Genomic DNA, 15,470 nt, shown 5'->3' on the forward strand with positions numbered 1-15,470 from the left:
GGGCACATAAAAAACCCGCAACAAATGATATTTAAAGATTATAAACTTATATTACTTTAAAAACATATAAACATGTATAACTTAACTTAACATAAGAATGAGTGCAAGAGAGGTAGGGCCATACAAAATGAACAACAAGTCTTTTACAGTCATTTAACCCACCATGGGCAATGCTGAAATCACTGTTACAGATAGTACAGTGTGCAAGACTTGTGGTTTACTTTTGTAAGACAGGGGTATGTACACCTTTGTATAGTCTGTTGTAAAATGCCTTACATTTTCTTTTTGGGGGGCACTCTCCCCGTGCCCTGTTCCTAGATACATGTGACTGAACTGATTAATTTCAGATTAATTCGGTCGGGAGAAGAGATAAAAGCCCACCCACACTGAAAATGAATTTGTTGACTTACCGAAACAGGTAAATCAGGATGCTCCTGAGGCACACACGCACACTGCCTCACACACGCACAGTCTCTAGGTCCCTCTCCCTCTCTGTCGTGAGCGCGCTACACAGATGCTAACGCGGTTTGGATCACGTCTGTGCGCGGTCTGGCTCGCTCGCTCTTGATTCCGGGAGATTTTAAGTAATTTGCGGGCATCAAGGAGTCGTTTTCAATATGCGGGAGACTCCCGGAACTTCAGGGAGACTTGGGATGTCTGTGTATTCACATAACATCTGGGAAAGTCAACAGGCATAGGATATTTCCATCTTTTGGTTCTTGAAAAAAATCTTCTCTGCCTTCATGTGGCAGAAAAATCACCAGCTCAGCCGGTAGACAGTTGTATATCATCACTATGGTTACCACTACAGGCATAGGCAGACTACCAGTTTAAGCTTAAGACCCAGCGATCCATTAATGATAGGGAGCGAGCTAAACATTTAAATCGTAGCTCCTCTCTCCAACAAGCACCACACATGGCAAACTACAGTGCGCTGTTTTAATTTACCCGTGTGGAACGTTGCGTCGCATTAGTACCGCTTTTGGCGCTTGGTGTAAAATCACAATAAATTCATATTTTGTATTATTTGGTCAGCACGGGGTGGCCTCAGGGGTGGCCAAGGACATGTCTACGGGGGCACGGGCCACCCCAGGCCTCCCTGTAGAACCGCCACTGCATGTAGACATACACACCTGTAGAGAAAACACACATGTAGACATACACACGTGTAGAGAATACGCACATGTAGAGAATACAAGCACATGTGCTCACACACAGATAGTCACACACATTCACACACAGAATCAGAGGCAACATGAATATGCACTAGTCACTGATTCCCTTTCAACACACGCGTGCTCTTTCCGCCCACAGTCCTGGTATGTCTGTTTGCCTCGAGCAACAGGCATGTTTTTATCCACAGGCTCTAACCAGAGGAGCAGACGTTCACATAGACAGCCTCTGGCTGGGAACCCGACATCCCTGGCATTTCTGTCAGCTGTGCTGAACAGAGGATAACCTTCCCAGCTTGTAGGACATGCTCATGGAACCGTGCCTAATATATTCTGTAGTGTAATTTAGGGACAAAAAAACAGGACTTTTGTTGACGTGTAGATACTTTTTACAGTAACCTTCAGCTCTAGTCTGTAATACTACCACTCTTACTCAATTCAATTCAATTCAATTGTATTTATATAGTGCCAAAACAATGAATTTTATTCAATTGTTTTACTATAGTGCCAAAACAATGAATTCAAATAAATAAAATGTTATTAATATAGTGCCAAAACAATCAATTTGTCTCAGTAGCTCAAGAGCCTGAACCCCCTTGGAGCAAGCACTTAGATCGATATGACAAGTTCAGCACCAATTAACCAATATCTGAGTGTTTATATGGATCACGCTCTGCATCAAATCCACCCTGAGCGCACTTTAATAAGCAAGCTGATATTAAATACAGGAACATAAAGTGGCTCCTTCCTCCAAATGTCTTGTCAAATCTCGTCACATGTGTCCACGTGCGATCTGTCATGGCCGCTGGTGGAAAATGTTCATAACACGAAGATAACGCTAGGGGATCAGTCAAAATCTGGTCAAACATTCGTTTGGGCAACATTCTCTGACAGAATAACACCCACATAAATTTCTAAGAGAGTGGTCTTTTTTTTTTAGTAAGCAAGGCTAGATCCATCAAGGCAGTCGAAGTAACAGCTAAATCTACAAGAAAGACTCAGGAAGTAGAAATAAAATGGACAATTTAACCCAGAAATGAATGATACTCCTGAAAGCAACAAAGAATGACATGGTTAGAGGTACATAGAATCTATTTAAAAACAGAAATTTTGGTCTTGAATGACTTCTAAATTAACTGTAATGATGGAGCAATGATAGCTTTCCTTTGGCATCTTGCCATTTTTTTTGGCATGACACAAGCTCCAGAAAACTGATATAGAAAAGCAAGCGGGGCGGGGCATTACAAAATTCACACTGACCTTAACACTTAAAGGGAGAGTGGAAACATTCTACTGTAAATCCGTTTATTTATTTAAATTAAATTATTTAAATTGAACGAAAACAGAATTACACATAACATTGGACACGCAGAATTATGGGAACTACATACAACCAGGAAGTGTACAACTCCCCTTTGCACGTGATATAACAAATTATACCCAGTAGAGTGTTTTTGGTTAAACTTACAAAAGCCTGAATTTCCTGATTTGGTGGGCACTAACAAAGCACTCTCTTAGATAAGAGGAAGGGCCCAGATCTCAGACCTCCTTGACTGTTTATGTAAATGTGGCCTCAGGTTGAGTCAGAGATAGCCGATAGCGAGAGCTCAGAGGCATCCACAATATGAAGGTCTTGCACAACGTTAAAACCTCAGGCAGCTGAGTTGAGTGTGCTGAAAGGATAAACATTGTGTGTGTGTGTTTTTAAGTGTGTGTGAGACTCTCTTTAAATCTTTCACAAATCCCAGCATTAATCTACTGAATACTCCATACATATGGGCTTGCCTAGAAAAATCATCTCATAAAAATAATAAAAAAATATCTATTTGGAAGCCTGTAAAGCAGGGGTACTCAAGTAGAAATGATGAGGGGCCACAAAAAAAAAATTCAGTGACTCAAGGGGCCATTTATTGGGACCGTGTACGTCCGATAACGTATCATAACATAACGTATGTATAACATTTACAACATTTTATAACATAACATTTCCTTTTTATTAAAAACAAAAATATTTCCTAAAATAAAAATATAATTTTAATTTGGGCATATATTAAAATAAATAACGAAATAAAACCAAACATAACCCTGTTATTAACCATGTTATTAAACAAATAGCCTTCAGACAGCTAATTTTTGTGCTTTGTTTACCAAACTATTTCACATTTCTCACATGTCCCCTTTAATGGGAGAATTGGCCTCTGCTTTCTTTGGCCAATGCTTCAAACCTGGGCTGATATGGTGTGATTGCGATCTGTTTATCGTTGCAACCCCATGCCTCGTATTGAGATCGCGGCGCGCGGTTTCAAAATAAGAGCGCCCAGCGCGATTTTTTTTTTTTTTTTTTTAATAATTAAAAAAACTTTTCAAAACAGCTCGAGGGCCATTAATAGACACCCCGCGGGCCACAAAAGGCCCGCGGGCCGCTACTTGAGTATGACTGCTGTAAAGGATCGTTTGATTGTCTGCTTTGCTGCTGTTTTGTCAATGTATTGCTATATAATGTAATGTTATTCATGATCAACATGCTAATGTTTTCCTTTTATAACACGGATAAACAGAAGTGAAATCAATTAGGTTAATGACTCAGATAATTCAGCCAAATCATACTTTTAGCAATTATTTATGCTGTATTTGCATCCGCAGTCCCATCAGCTCAATATGAATATTTCATGACCACAATGTGAAACTCTCCTTTGAAACACAGCACCACCCATATACAGTATTTACAGTCATATGTGTGTGTGAAACAGTCCTACACTGCTTGAGCATGATAAAAGAAGACTAGCAGTCTCGATTTGTTTTGGGGGAGACTGTGCCGCTGGTAATAACTTCTCAGCGTGAAAAAAGACCTGGAAAACTGCATAATAGAAGAGAGATGACAGACTACCTCCGCGGAAGCTTAACGATCAGACTGACGCCACCTGGAGGACGGTAATATGAGCTCCTCTGCTGATGAAGATGCCCTTGTGGGATGCTGAGGCGTTCTTCAGTATTTTGTTCTCAGTATGTTTCTTGAACATAGAAGCCCTGATATGGTACTGAAGGTGCTAACCCAGGCCAGGAGCCTTTAAGACCCCACCTGCTATCTGAAATGACCACCTGTAGCACTGCCCCTTTGGCACTGTTCAGCTCCCCTGTCATATCTCAGACGTAATGCCAGTCTTGTTAATCCTCTTCAAGTTACTGAAAGACAGCCTGCTTGAAGATTGCTCAAAGTCAGATGTGCAAAAGGTTCTCTCTCTCTGTCTCTGTCTCTTTCTCACACTCTCTCTCTATCCCTTCTCTCTCTCTATCCACTCTCTCTCTACCCCCACCTCTCTCTTTCTTCTCTTTGTCTGTTTTTCATCAGCATCTCTGTTTCTCTTGCTCAATGGCAGGTAAGTGTACTTGGCGCCTACGGTGTCAACAGCAGGTCATATTGGTATCAGTCTGGAACATCATTAAAAGGTGTATAAATGGGCTATTAATACATGGGCTTCTGTGTAGATGGAAAACACAAATGGGGAAAGCAAACATTGTGTCTCCTACTTGTATTTGTGTTTGTCTCTTTAGAATGTATAATCTATTTATTCATCATGCATTTGTATTAGGAGCCTTCCTACCCTTATATGAATGTGTTGTTTGGGTGCATTTCAACAAGGGTCTTTTGGGAAGTATTGTCTCGCTGTCATTGAATGAGTCCCCTTTTGTTACACTGCTGTATGGGTGCTTGCGTGTGCCTGTGAATATTCACCTGCATATATAGCTCTCTGTAATATCACGGCTCTCTCGTGCTTCACCCTCTGCCTCATTCGGCCTCATTCTCATTCTGTGTGTCTTTCATGCTGCCATTTTCTATGTTTCTAAGTTTTCTTCTTAGCTTCTCCACTCTGTATTCCTCTTTCTCAACATTCATCTCTGCACCTTTTGAAATATTTGTCTGAAATTGAAATATTGAACAGTGCCATATTTCTACCCTTTTCCACAATTCCGCCCCCTTATGCTTACGTCCTCTTAATATTAATATCTGACCACCAGGGCATAACGTTTCACATCCCGTCAAATGAGGTTTCATCAAATTCTCTGGTGTCACGTAGCATGCAAGCTAACAAGCTAATGTTGTCTAGCTAACTCCATAAATTATTAACATCTATTATTGGACAGGTAATGTTGCAAAGTGTTGCACGCGGGTGGTCTGCATCTATGCATGCAACCTACGTTACGGCCAAGCTGTCGTCTCCTTCTCCATCTCCTGAAAAGTTTCCTGACAAATAGGCATTTTGTCATCATCCTCTGATACTGTGAAGTACTGTTAAACAACCGACGCTCAAAGTAAACTAAACATTTTCTTTGTGTGCGCATAATTTGCACGTCACCTTATCGGCCAGGTACATCGGCAGAAATTCTTCATATCTGCAGATGCCGATAATTACGTTTTTAAGCTTTTATCTGCCGATACCGATGTCGTGCTGATGTTATCGTGCATCCCTATCGTAAAGTACAGTGTCTATTTCTCGGTAACTTAAAAAAAAAAACACACCACATCTGTAAACGGAGTGTGGTCCGTCATCTTTGTTTACAATTTGCAGTTGCCGGAGGGAGCTGGCGTACATATTTTTAGGCAACCTGCTACTCTGAAAAATGACTGTCACTCTGAGGTCTTTAAGGTATTTTATAAACCCGGAAGTGACAGAATAACGGTTTTCCAGCACGCCTATTATAGTGGTGCACCTAGATATTTGCTGGTGCTCCCAATTTTTCTGGGTAAGGAGAACAGTGCTCCTAAGCCAAAAAGTTAGTCTTGAGCCCTGCAGTGTAATAAAGTGTACTACACAGCAATGTTGTTACCATACCGACCAGAATACCAACCTCCTCCACCTCTGCATCAACCTCTTCTTCTTCTTCCTCTTCTTTCCTCTGCTTCATCAGACGTGTTTGGGTGAGTGGGTGTCATGCATGGGTTGAAGTAGCTCAGGGTAGGAGATTAGTTTGAATTGATTCCTCATAGCAGGCCTGTGGGGTCTACTGCCAGGAGCCCGCCCTGCCAGAGCGTGGAATTACCACTAACACACACACACACACCCATGATGAACACACACAAGAAAGTGGCTCTAGAATTATAATACGTAACGACAAGAATAGATACAATCAATTCAGATTAAGTCACACAGGAACAAATTCTTTTTGGCAGCTGTCTTAATGCACCTGATTGAGTATTTGATTTACCGGAAGCCTTGTAGATCACATCCACGTCTCTCAGTAATTAGACTCTCACCCTTCCCACACACTTTCTCTCTCTCACACACACAGACAACTACGAACATACTGGTGGGATGATAACACACAAGCTTCTGTTAGCTGCTTATCATGCATCCTTGTTTCTGAGGCGCATGAGTGACGTTTCTGGTCTGCAGCATCTGCTGTTTAGGACGTGTCTTTGCTTGTCCCGTCACTCATCTCCTCAGTAACGTCTCAGGCCTGGACATGTGTAAGCAATACAACACGTGTGAGAGTGAGGTTGGCCCCTTTCTCATTCTTTCTCTCTTATCTCTCTGTCTTTGGGATATTCTCTCTCTTTCTGTCCTTCTGTCTGTATCCTCTCTCTATCTATCTCTTTCTCCTTCTCTCTCTCTCTCTCTCTCCCTCTCTCTCTCTCTCACTTTCATGTCCTGAATTCAGAGGGTAATGATGTATACTCTAAAGGTGAAAGGTCCTCACACATTCACATTTGGTGTTATCTGTAGGTACGTGGAGAGCATGAACAACGTTCACATTCATTCTTCTTCCGCTGTTATTTTAGCTTCTTACCTGTTTACCGCAGGGAAATGACTGTCTGAATCTTCGACTGTCTGAGCTTCTCTATTGAATGCTCAAGCCATTCAAATAGAAAAAGACATGGTTCTTTGATGGTGAATGGGATGTCATTTCTGCATATTTTTCTTTGTCTGATAGGAGACAACAATGGATGGCCACACTTGTTTGACAAGTACTTTGGAATGCCCAACAATGATGCAGGAACCAAGTCTAATGCATGCTGTAAGTATGTCTGGGTTGCATGAATGCACTGGAATGCACTTTAGCTACAGCGCTGGAGACAATCTTCCATAAAATGTACAGCCAATAACCTTTTGTGTTTTAAATGGACCCCATTGATAAGGCACTTAAAGCTTTTCCTTGGAGCCGTCTGATAAAGGAGTTTTCTTGAGGTTTCATTCAACTTCAAAGCAAACTTCAAAAGCCAAGCCTGTACACCAGATGATAAATGGAAATAATGTTCTGATATACTTTTGTCTTGCATGTCGTAACTGCATGAATGTCTTGACTGCATAAATGGTGTCAATAAAAAATTGAGGCCAATTTTTGCCAGTTTTCACCATTAGGCATAGTCACTATCACTCTGACTGCTGACAGCGGTAACTCACTGCCTGTTATGACTGATGAGATGTCAGGTATCTGCCTTTGTCATTTAAGGAAAAGCTTATTTAAGGAATCACTAAATCAGGGCTGTAAAGATAGTTATCCCACTCATTCTTCAGAACGCTGTAGAATGTCCCATTGAATGTAATGGTTCGTAGGTCTGATATTTCTTGATAATGACAGCTGAAAATGTATAATGACCACTGCCACTGACCACGGTCACTGCCGGCATTGGCAACACTGTCATTGGCAAACCGTCCGGTCATGTATCACCATGAAGTGATTTATTTCGTCAAGATTGACTGGCGGACTATACATTATTTAACATACTTAAAAATGCAACAAAAGCAATAACAAAGAAGAAGAACAACAACAACAACAACAATGATAGTGATAAAGAACAGTCTATAATTGACAACAACAACAACAATGATAGTGATAAAGAACAGTCTATAATTGACAACAACAACAACAATGATAGTGATAAAGAACAGTCTATAATTGACAACAACAACAACAATGATAATGATAAAGAACAGTCTATAATAATGTATGCAGATAAAGTGAATGTATACAAATATTATGCATTCATTGATTCTTTATATTTAAACCAATAGAATTTAGCATGTTATGCAATAAATGTAGTCTTGTCCTGCAAATATTGGGTAATAGACCTGTTATTGTGATAAATAGATAGATAGATAGTTGACACGGGTGCTAATTAAAGGTTGTCAAACAGTAGAAATCTTGAACTTTGATTATGAACACATCATGAACATGGTGGGTGGCTTGGTAGGTGCCAAGATGCTCTGATGTTCCACAGTTTTATAGTAGTCTTCCCACTCTTTTTTTGGAATTGACCTTACTTGAGATATTGGCTGGCTGCCACGCACTAACAGCCTGTCCTCTTTGCATGGCGCCTAGTCTGACAAACTAGGAGATTAAAAACCAAAAACTCTGGATTGCTGCTTGATACACATCAGTTTGGTTAAGGGGAACCATTTAAAGAGGCACAAAGGACTCTCCATGAAAGATTTCAGAGAAAAACATTATTCCATCTAACTATTCCAATTTTTGACAGGTTTGCCTGAATGAATGGCAAGTGAAGTCATGGTTTGCTGGCACCATGTGGATTGAAGGCCATTTTTTACACTTTGTTACTTTCTGAAATGGAATGGGAAGGTGACACAAACTCTTTTGGAACTTTGGACATCCTTTTTGTTTGTCTGACCTAAAATAGCTTTCTCTCTCGCATCGGACACAATGAAAGTAATGAGAAATTGTGGCATCCAGGACAATCATTTTCAGAAGTGCTGGAGACAGGGCTCTTTAATTTAATCAGTGGCCATTAAGATGTTCATCATGCTGACAGGACAGATACTATAGTCCTGATGTCCGGCAGCCTCCACAGGCATCAGGGAGCTGAAGCGGACAGGAGGAGCAGACAGCCTATAATTTAGTCAATCACACTTCATGCCTTTTAGCACTCAAAGAGAGAGGAGGAGAGTCAGAAACCGGTTGTCAGTTGGAGGAATTGGAGAAAACGGTTTGATTTTGTGACAGCTGCGCAGAGGAAGTCCTCCTGCTGCTCAGCCACATGTGGAGCTTTTTCTGACAGATGGGAGAAACGCTTTCAAGCTCAGACAGAAGGCCTCAACCAAACAAAATAAAGCATGGGAAAAAACTCAGGCGGGCAGATGCTGGATTCTGTGTTTTTTTCCCCCCAGAGGAGCCAAAGTTTGACATGTTCTTCTTCAGAGATTATTCCCTGCATTGGTGTCTGTATCTATTTGCCTTGGTTTGGGTGTTTCCAGAGGTGCGAATATGATTATCACTTTTGCGGTGCAGAAAGCCAGTGGGTAGAGGCAGCTGCATTGGGACCGACTGGCACACCAGCCCTCAGTTACAAGGGGTGTGGGCAGCGGACTCTGCCGGCCTGAAGCACCATCCCTCGTGGAGACACCGGTCTGTTTCCATGTATGTTCAGTGTATGCAGTGTAGGCTCTGAGTTGTCAGCTCTCCCTGCTGCTGCTGCTGATGGGGTTTTGCAAAGCTCACACACATCAAAGGCCTGTGGTTCTGTGAGAAAGTGATTACGTTGGTTCTGGTGTTGGCCGATAACGTTGTTGTCGATTAATTTCTTTGTGATGTCTCGATTTGTGTTGTGGAGCGGAGTTGTGCCGGTTGTGTGTTCATTTCAATCTGAGAAAAGGCATAAAACCCTTGTGTAGATTCGGCACGGCAGTGTGTCTTGGAAAGTTCAACAGGGCTTTCAACCTGTGGTACATCACCTGTCTCTGTGCCAGATCTCCACGGATGGCTTGGAAGAGTCTGTCATTTATGTCACAACACAGAGCTCCTGTATTGTGCAAAGGGGTGTCTGGCGTTTGCATCAGGTCCTTTGGCAGCACTTTTGTCCATGGTAGTAGGCCGTTGCAAAACCCCGCTCCTGGCTAGAGCTGAACCCTTGGCCCTGCCGTCATCGGCATCAGACTCTTACTTTGACAGGTGATAACAGTGATGCGCAAAGAAAAGCGTGTGTTAGGTGGGAAAAGCAGGAGGAGACAGTTGGAAGATAGAAAAGCTGGATGTGACTTTGTTTACATACGCTGGTGTTCTTCAAACTGGGTTAATAAGTCTCTCCCATCTTCCCCCTCCTTGTCTCTCCTCCCCTTTACTCTCCACGTCTTTATTCTCCTCTCTTCTCTTCTCTTCTTCTCTCCTTTTCCTCTTCTGTCCTCTCCTCTCCTCTCCTTTCCTCTTCTTTCATCTCCTCCCTTTTCTTCTCCTTTCCTCTTCTGTCCTCTCATTTCCTCTCCTTTCCTTTCATTTCCTCTTCTGTTTTCTCCTCTCTTCTCCTCTCATCTCCTCTCCTTTCCTCTCCATCCCATATCCTCTCCTCCCCTCTCCTCTCCTCTCCTCTCCTTTCCTCTCAATCTCCATCCCTTCATATTTATTCCCCTGCTCCATTAGATGGCAGGCTGTCAGACGGTGTGATTTGTTCATGCCATTCTCCTGCTCAGTCTTCCATAAGAACGGACACCAAGCATCCCAGTTGGCATTGATGACATGGCCATATCTCTGCTTTGAGTCTCCCTCTGAGAGCTTCTTGTGTGTCACTTCTGTTGGGAGCGTGTGGAGACAGACCAGACCAGAGCCATTGACCTGGAGATGTGCTTCAGGTTGCTGGGGGCCTCACTGAGACTATGTTCTCTCACACAGTCAGCAGCAGTGAGTCACTGGTAGACTCACGATAAAGGCCATGTGAGGACCGCCTCCTGGGAACCAGCGCACTAATGATCCCCACGAGCACCACTGCGAAGGACAAAGCATGACAACCTCATGAATATTCTAATAGCCATCATAATGCAACACACCTCGTCTATGTCTATCCGCAGGTCCCTTGATTTCAATCTTTAAATTCCCCTTAATCTGCTGGTATGTATTAATCAACCCTTACACGCGCCGTAAAGTCATGGAGTAATCCGCTTAACAATGCCTTAAAAAATGAAGTGTATGTCCCTGTGAAGCAGTGTGATACACAGCAGGTGGCAAGCACAGTAAGGGAGCCTGAGTCTCTCAGAGCGTCTCACAGGTGGGGGCTGAGGGGATCCCGCTGGAGTTAAAGCTGGTACTTAGGCCACTGCCAGACTAAGCCGATTTTCATACTTTCCGGAACGTAACCTTGACAAACTGGCCTCCCGGCCAGGCAAATCTGCCATTTGGAGCGTCACTTACCGTCAAGGTTAGAATCCCCTCTCCAGAGTGGGAAGGTTGCAATCTACCCTGCTATCAGGGCCTGTCTGACCGCAAATCGGGTTTGAATCCGCAAATCTGATGACGTAATTATCCCACGTGAACGCTGGAAGCTGTCAAGTAGTCACGTACATCTTCCCAATCGCAATAAAAACAGAAAAATGTAAGTCTTCTGTTCTGTTTATGGCTGACAAACAACGATCTAAGAAGGGCACGTTTTATTCACTGAGTTACCAAAGCAGTCTTCTTTATGGGGACTAATTTGCACTGCACTGAATTACACAACTAATATTACTAGATACATATAATAGTGGACATTACACTAGGCAACATGGATCTCATTCATATCTCATCCAGTCGAAATCTTAGCAGGATTGAACACATCTTTATTACAGCGTATCAACATAAGAACAGAACATAGCTAAATCTCCGCTTAGCATGCTAATCACTACTAATAGCACTAGAAGGTAGCCCAAAATGTGGTATTTAATACACACGATCTATCACAGTAGCAACTTCATGAAAACCCTTACTTTCATTAGGTATGCACATAATGCATCACATACAGGTCGAACAATGATGATTTAAGCATAGGAAATGTATAAGGCACAGTATGGTCAACTACTTGGCGACAAACTGAACTGTCACTAACTTAACTAGTTGTAACTTGTCGTCGTCTTCTTCTCCGAGTCTTCTTCTCCATTTCCGGTAGCACCCTTCACAGCGCCACCAACAGGCCTTGCATATGTACTACAGCAGATTCACCAGTTTCAATGGGTGTGTGTGGCCGCAGCACAGCGCAGCACAGCTTTGTCTGGCCGCGATTGACTAACCCCGAATTCGTTCCGGAAAATATGAAAATCGGCTTAGTCTGGCAGTGGCCTTAGACACGCCATCCACATCAGTCAGAAGGAGTTAGAACACATCTGGGTACTTAGACACACCATCCACATCAGTCACAAGGAGTTAGAACACATCTGGGTACTTAGACACGCCATCCACATCAGTCAGAAGGAGTTAGAACACATCTGGCTACTTAGACACGCCATCCACATCAGTCAGAAGGATATAGAACACATCTGGGTACTTAGACACGCCATCCACATCAGTCAGAAGGATATAGAACACATCGGGGTACTTAGACACGCCATCCACATCAGTCAGAAGGAGTTAGAACACATCTGGGTACTTAGACACGCCATCCACATCAGGCAGAACTTCAGAAGGAGTTAGAACATATCTGGGTACTTGTGCACCTGTATACCTGCCCACACACACCCAGAAAGAGAGAGAGAGAGGTGCACCTGTATACCTGCCCACACCACCCAGAGAGAGAGAGAGAGAGAGAGAGATTGGCACCTGTATACCTGCCCACACACACCCAGAGAGAGATATTTGCACCTGTATACCAGCCCTCACACCCAGAGAGAGAGAGAGAGAGAGAGAGAGAGACATGCACCTGTTTACCTGCCCACACAAACCCAGAGAGAGAGAGAGAGAGAGAGAGACATGTGCACCTGTATATCTGCCCACACACACCCAGAGAGAGAGAGAGAGACTTGCACCTGTATATCTGCCCACTCACCCAGAGAGAGAGAGAGAGGTGCACCTGTTCACCTGCCCACACACCCCCAGAGAGAGAGAGAGACATGCACCTGTATATTTGCCCATGCACCATGCTAATCTGATGCCCAGTGTGGAGACTGTGGAGAGTCTGGGTCAGGATGGAAAGTCTGTAAAACAATCAAAAATCATTTCATTATTTAAGGTTAATGTTAAATGAATGCACTGGGTCTTTGATGGCTTATGAAAAGTAATTCCAACATGCCGCCAGGCCTCATTAACTGTACCTTATTTTTCAAACGCTTAGACACGCTAAGACACGCTCAATGACACTGCAATTTTACCACATCACTGCAACTTTCCCGCAAATTTGACAAGTCAATGTCGTCTCTCACAACTCCCTCCTTTCTGCGGCTACTCCAAGGGCGGAAATTCTGCCCTGCGGACACGTTGCAAATACTAGCAGAGTTCTAATCTGTTGTATACAATGAGAATGGGTACACCAGACTTGGAAACGGAACGTATGCCCACGTCCGCACCAAAAAGCTGGCTTCAATTTTTATTATTTCTATAATTACTTGAAATTGGATGACTTTAAATAAATATATGAAATTGAACAACATAAACACCTATACGGATAAAATAAATCAACAAGGATAGCAAAGCAAATTGATAAGCATAGAATGAGAACACCAGAAACGCAGTCAGTACATCAGACGACGAGACAGATCACAGTGACACAGGCTGTTTTTTTTTCGATGTGAAGGCTGAGACATTTATTACATTTTATTCAGTCTTACTGGTGGTCCTTTTGTATCAATGTAAGGTTAGGGAATGATTGGGTGAGAAGCACCCCCTCCCCCTTGCCAATATTAAGTCTCGACCATTCTTCCAAAAACAAATCTATTCTTGATGTTCAAAGCAATTTAGTAGAGAAGTCGATCGAGTTAATCTTCTGTCCCGTCGTTTGAAGCATACCTTTTAGCTCCGGCATGAGTTTCCCATTATTAATCATTTCATGTTTTGATTGAGAGTCCAGTTTTGAGAAATGTTTTTGTCAATGTCAAATATAAGTGTAGCAGAGGAGCAATGGCAGAACAAGCATAAACCCGACCGTTGGGCTCTCGGTCGGCTTCATTGAGGCAGAGATACTGTTTTTCTCATAGACATAATAGATAGACGCCCCATTGACTGCTTCAGAACGTTGCTACGACGTGCCACTGTCGCTGCCATCTTGGGGAAGTGAAGACTGACCTGTAAACAATGGCAATTATAGCCTAACTATACGAAAAATACCGAAACTTTTTTTGGTAGATCATAAACCCTTGAAAATAAACCAACTTAGTGAAACCGGTTGAGAAATGTAAACGCTATTGTGCTTTTTATCCAGAAAAGCTGCAGCTCCACCGTTAACATGCGTTTGTTTACAGGCAAGTCTTGTCCTCCACAAGATGGCGGCAACGTTGACACGCGACTCAAAGGCCAATGGGGCGTCTATGTCTATATGTCTATGGTTTGCCTCCCCTCTGTGTTATTTCACTGTGGTTTTATGTCAGATCAGCAAGACTAAATAGGTTTTACGCATGCGCTCAACCCAGTTTGTGAGGGATTGCTCTATCTGAGATGAGGCACAGCTCGTCACTGCCTCACAGTCTCGCTGTCTCCTGTCTGTTTGTACAGGACAGGCGCAAATTCAACGATTTTGATTATAAAAATGCTCAAAATGATTGGAATCATGCAGAGATTACATTTACAGCACAGATCAGTAGAGAAATATTAATATTTATTTTATTTTATCATTATTTTTGTTTTCCGTTGTGGATAAGTAAAGCTTATTTTGCTACATTTTTGTAGTCCTGGTAATCTTTTGTTTGGCATGTTGGTGAGGTTATTTTTTGGAAAAGTTCCCGCGAAATGAGGAATTTTAGGCAGCAACTGTCTCAAAAAAGGCCAGCGAAATCCTCTGGGGACTGATTAGATTAACTGTTAAATAAAAGGAACAAATCCATTCACAGCTAGTATAAATTGCTTACATAATTATTAATCCTTTGCACAACTCTTCAATCAGCAATCAGTCCTTATCCATCTTTAAAAGACATGGAAAGACCTGCATCTGTTCATTGTGTAATTCATTGAAATAATGTATTCATTTGAAAGGTATTCATTTTCAAGCTGTGTTGTTTGAGGGAAATATTACCTAGTGTTGCATGTTTTTAATGTTTTGGTGTGTGTTAATTGTTTCATAATTGTGATGTCAGTGTGGACAAATATGTTTAAGCATACAAGAAAAACGGTAAAAATATCACTCATATAAATAGTTGCCCTGCACCTTGCCTGATGTAAATGTATTGATACATTGTCAGTATTCTGTGGTATGGCATCAAAGTAGCTGTTAAGAAGCTATTGATATGTAGCTGTGTGTGTGTGTGTTTGTGCGTGTGTGTGTGTGTGTGTGTGTATTTGTATTTATGTGTGTTGGTGTGTGTGTGTAGGGGAGAGAGAGAGAGATTGTTTGTGTGTGTTTGGTGTGTGTGTGTAGGAGAGAGAGAGAGAGAGAGAGCGATAGAGAGAGAGATTGTGTGT

General features: G+C 42.4%; 1 protein-coding gene across 1 annotated transcript in view; it reads left to right on the forward strand.

The window, feature by feature from the left end:
- The window catches only part of rxfp1 (relaxin family peptide receptor 1), a gene marked incomplete at both ends in the record, with an annotated part of 108,985 nt that overhangs the window by 65,550 nt on the left and 27,965 nt on the right, over positions 1 to 15,470 (forward strand). Inside the window, one exon of the mRNA XM_080843048.1 lies at positions 7,104 to 7,187. Coding sequence (XP_080699174.1) covers positions 7,104 to 7,187 — 84 coding nt within the window. The remainder of the gene's footprint in view (positions 1 to 7,103; positions 7,188 to 15,470) is intronic.

Source organism: Sprattus sprattus, assembly GCF_963457725.1.
Source record: "Sprattus sprattus genome assembly, chromosome: 8".
In the NCBI taxonomy this organism is placed as follows: domain Eukaryota; kingdom Metazoa; phylum Chordata; class Actinopteri; order Clupeiformes; family Clupeidae; genus Sprattus; species Sprattus sprattus.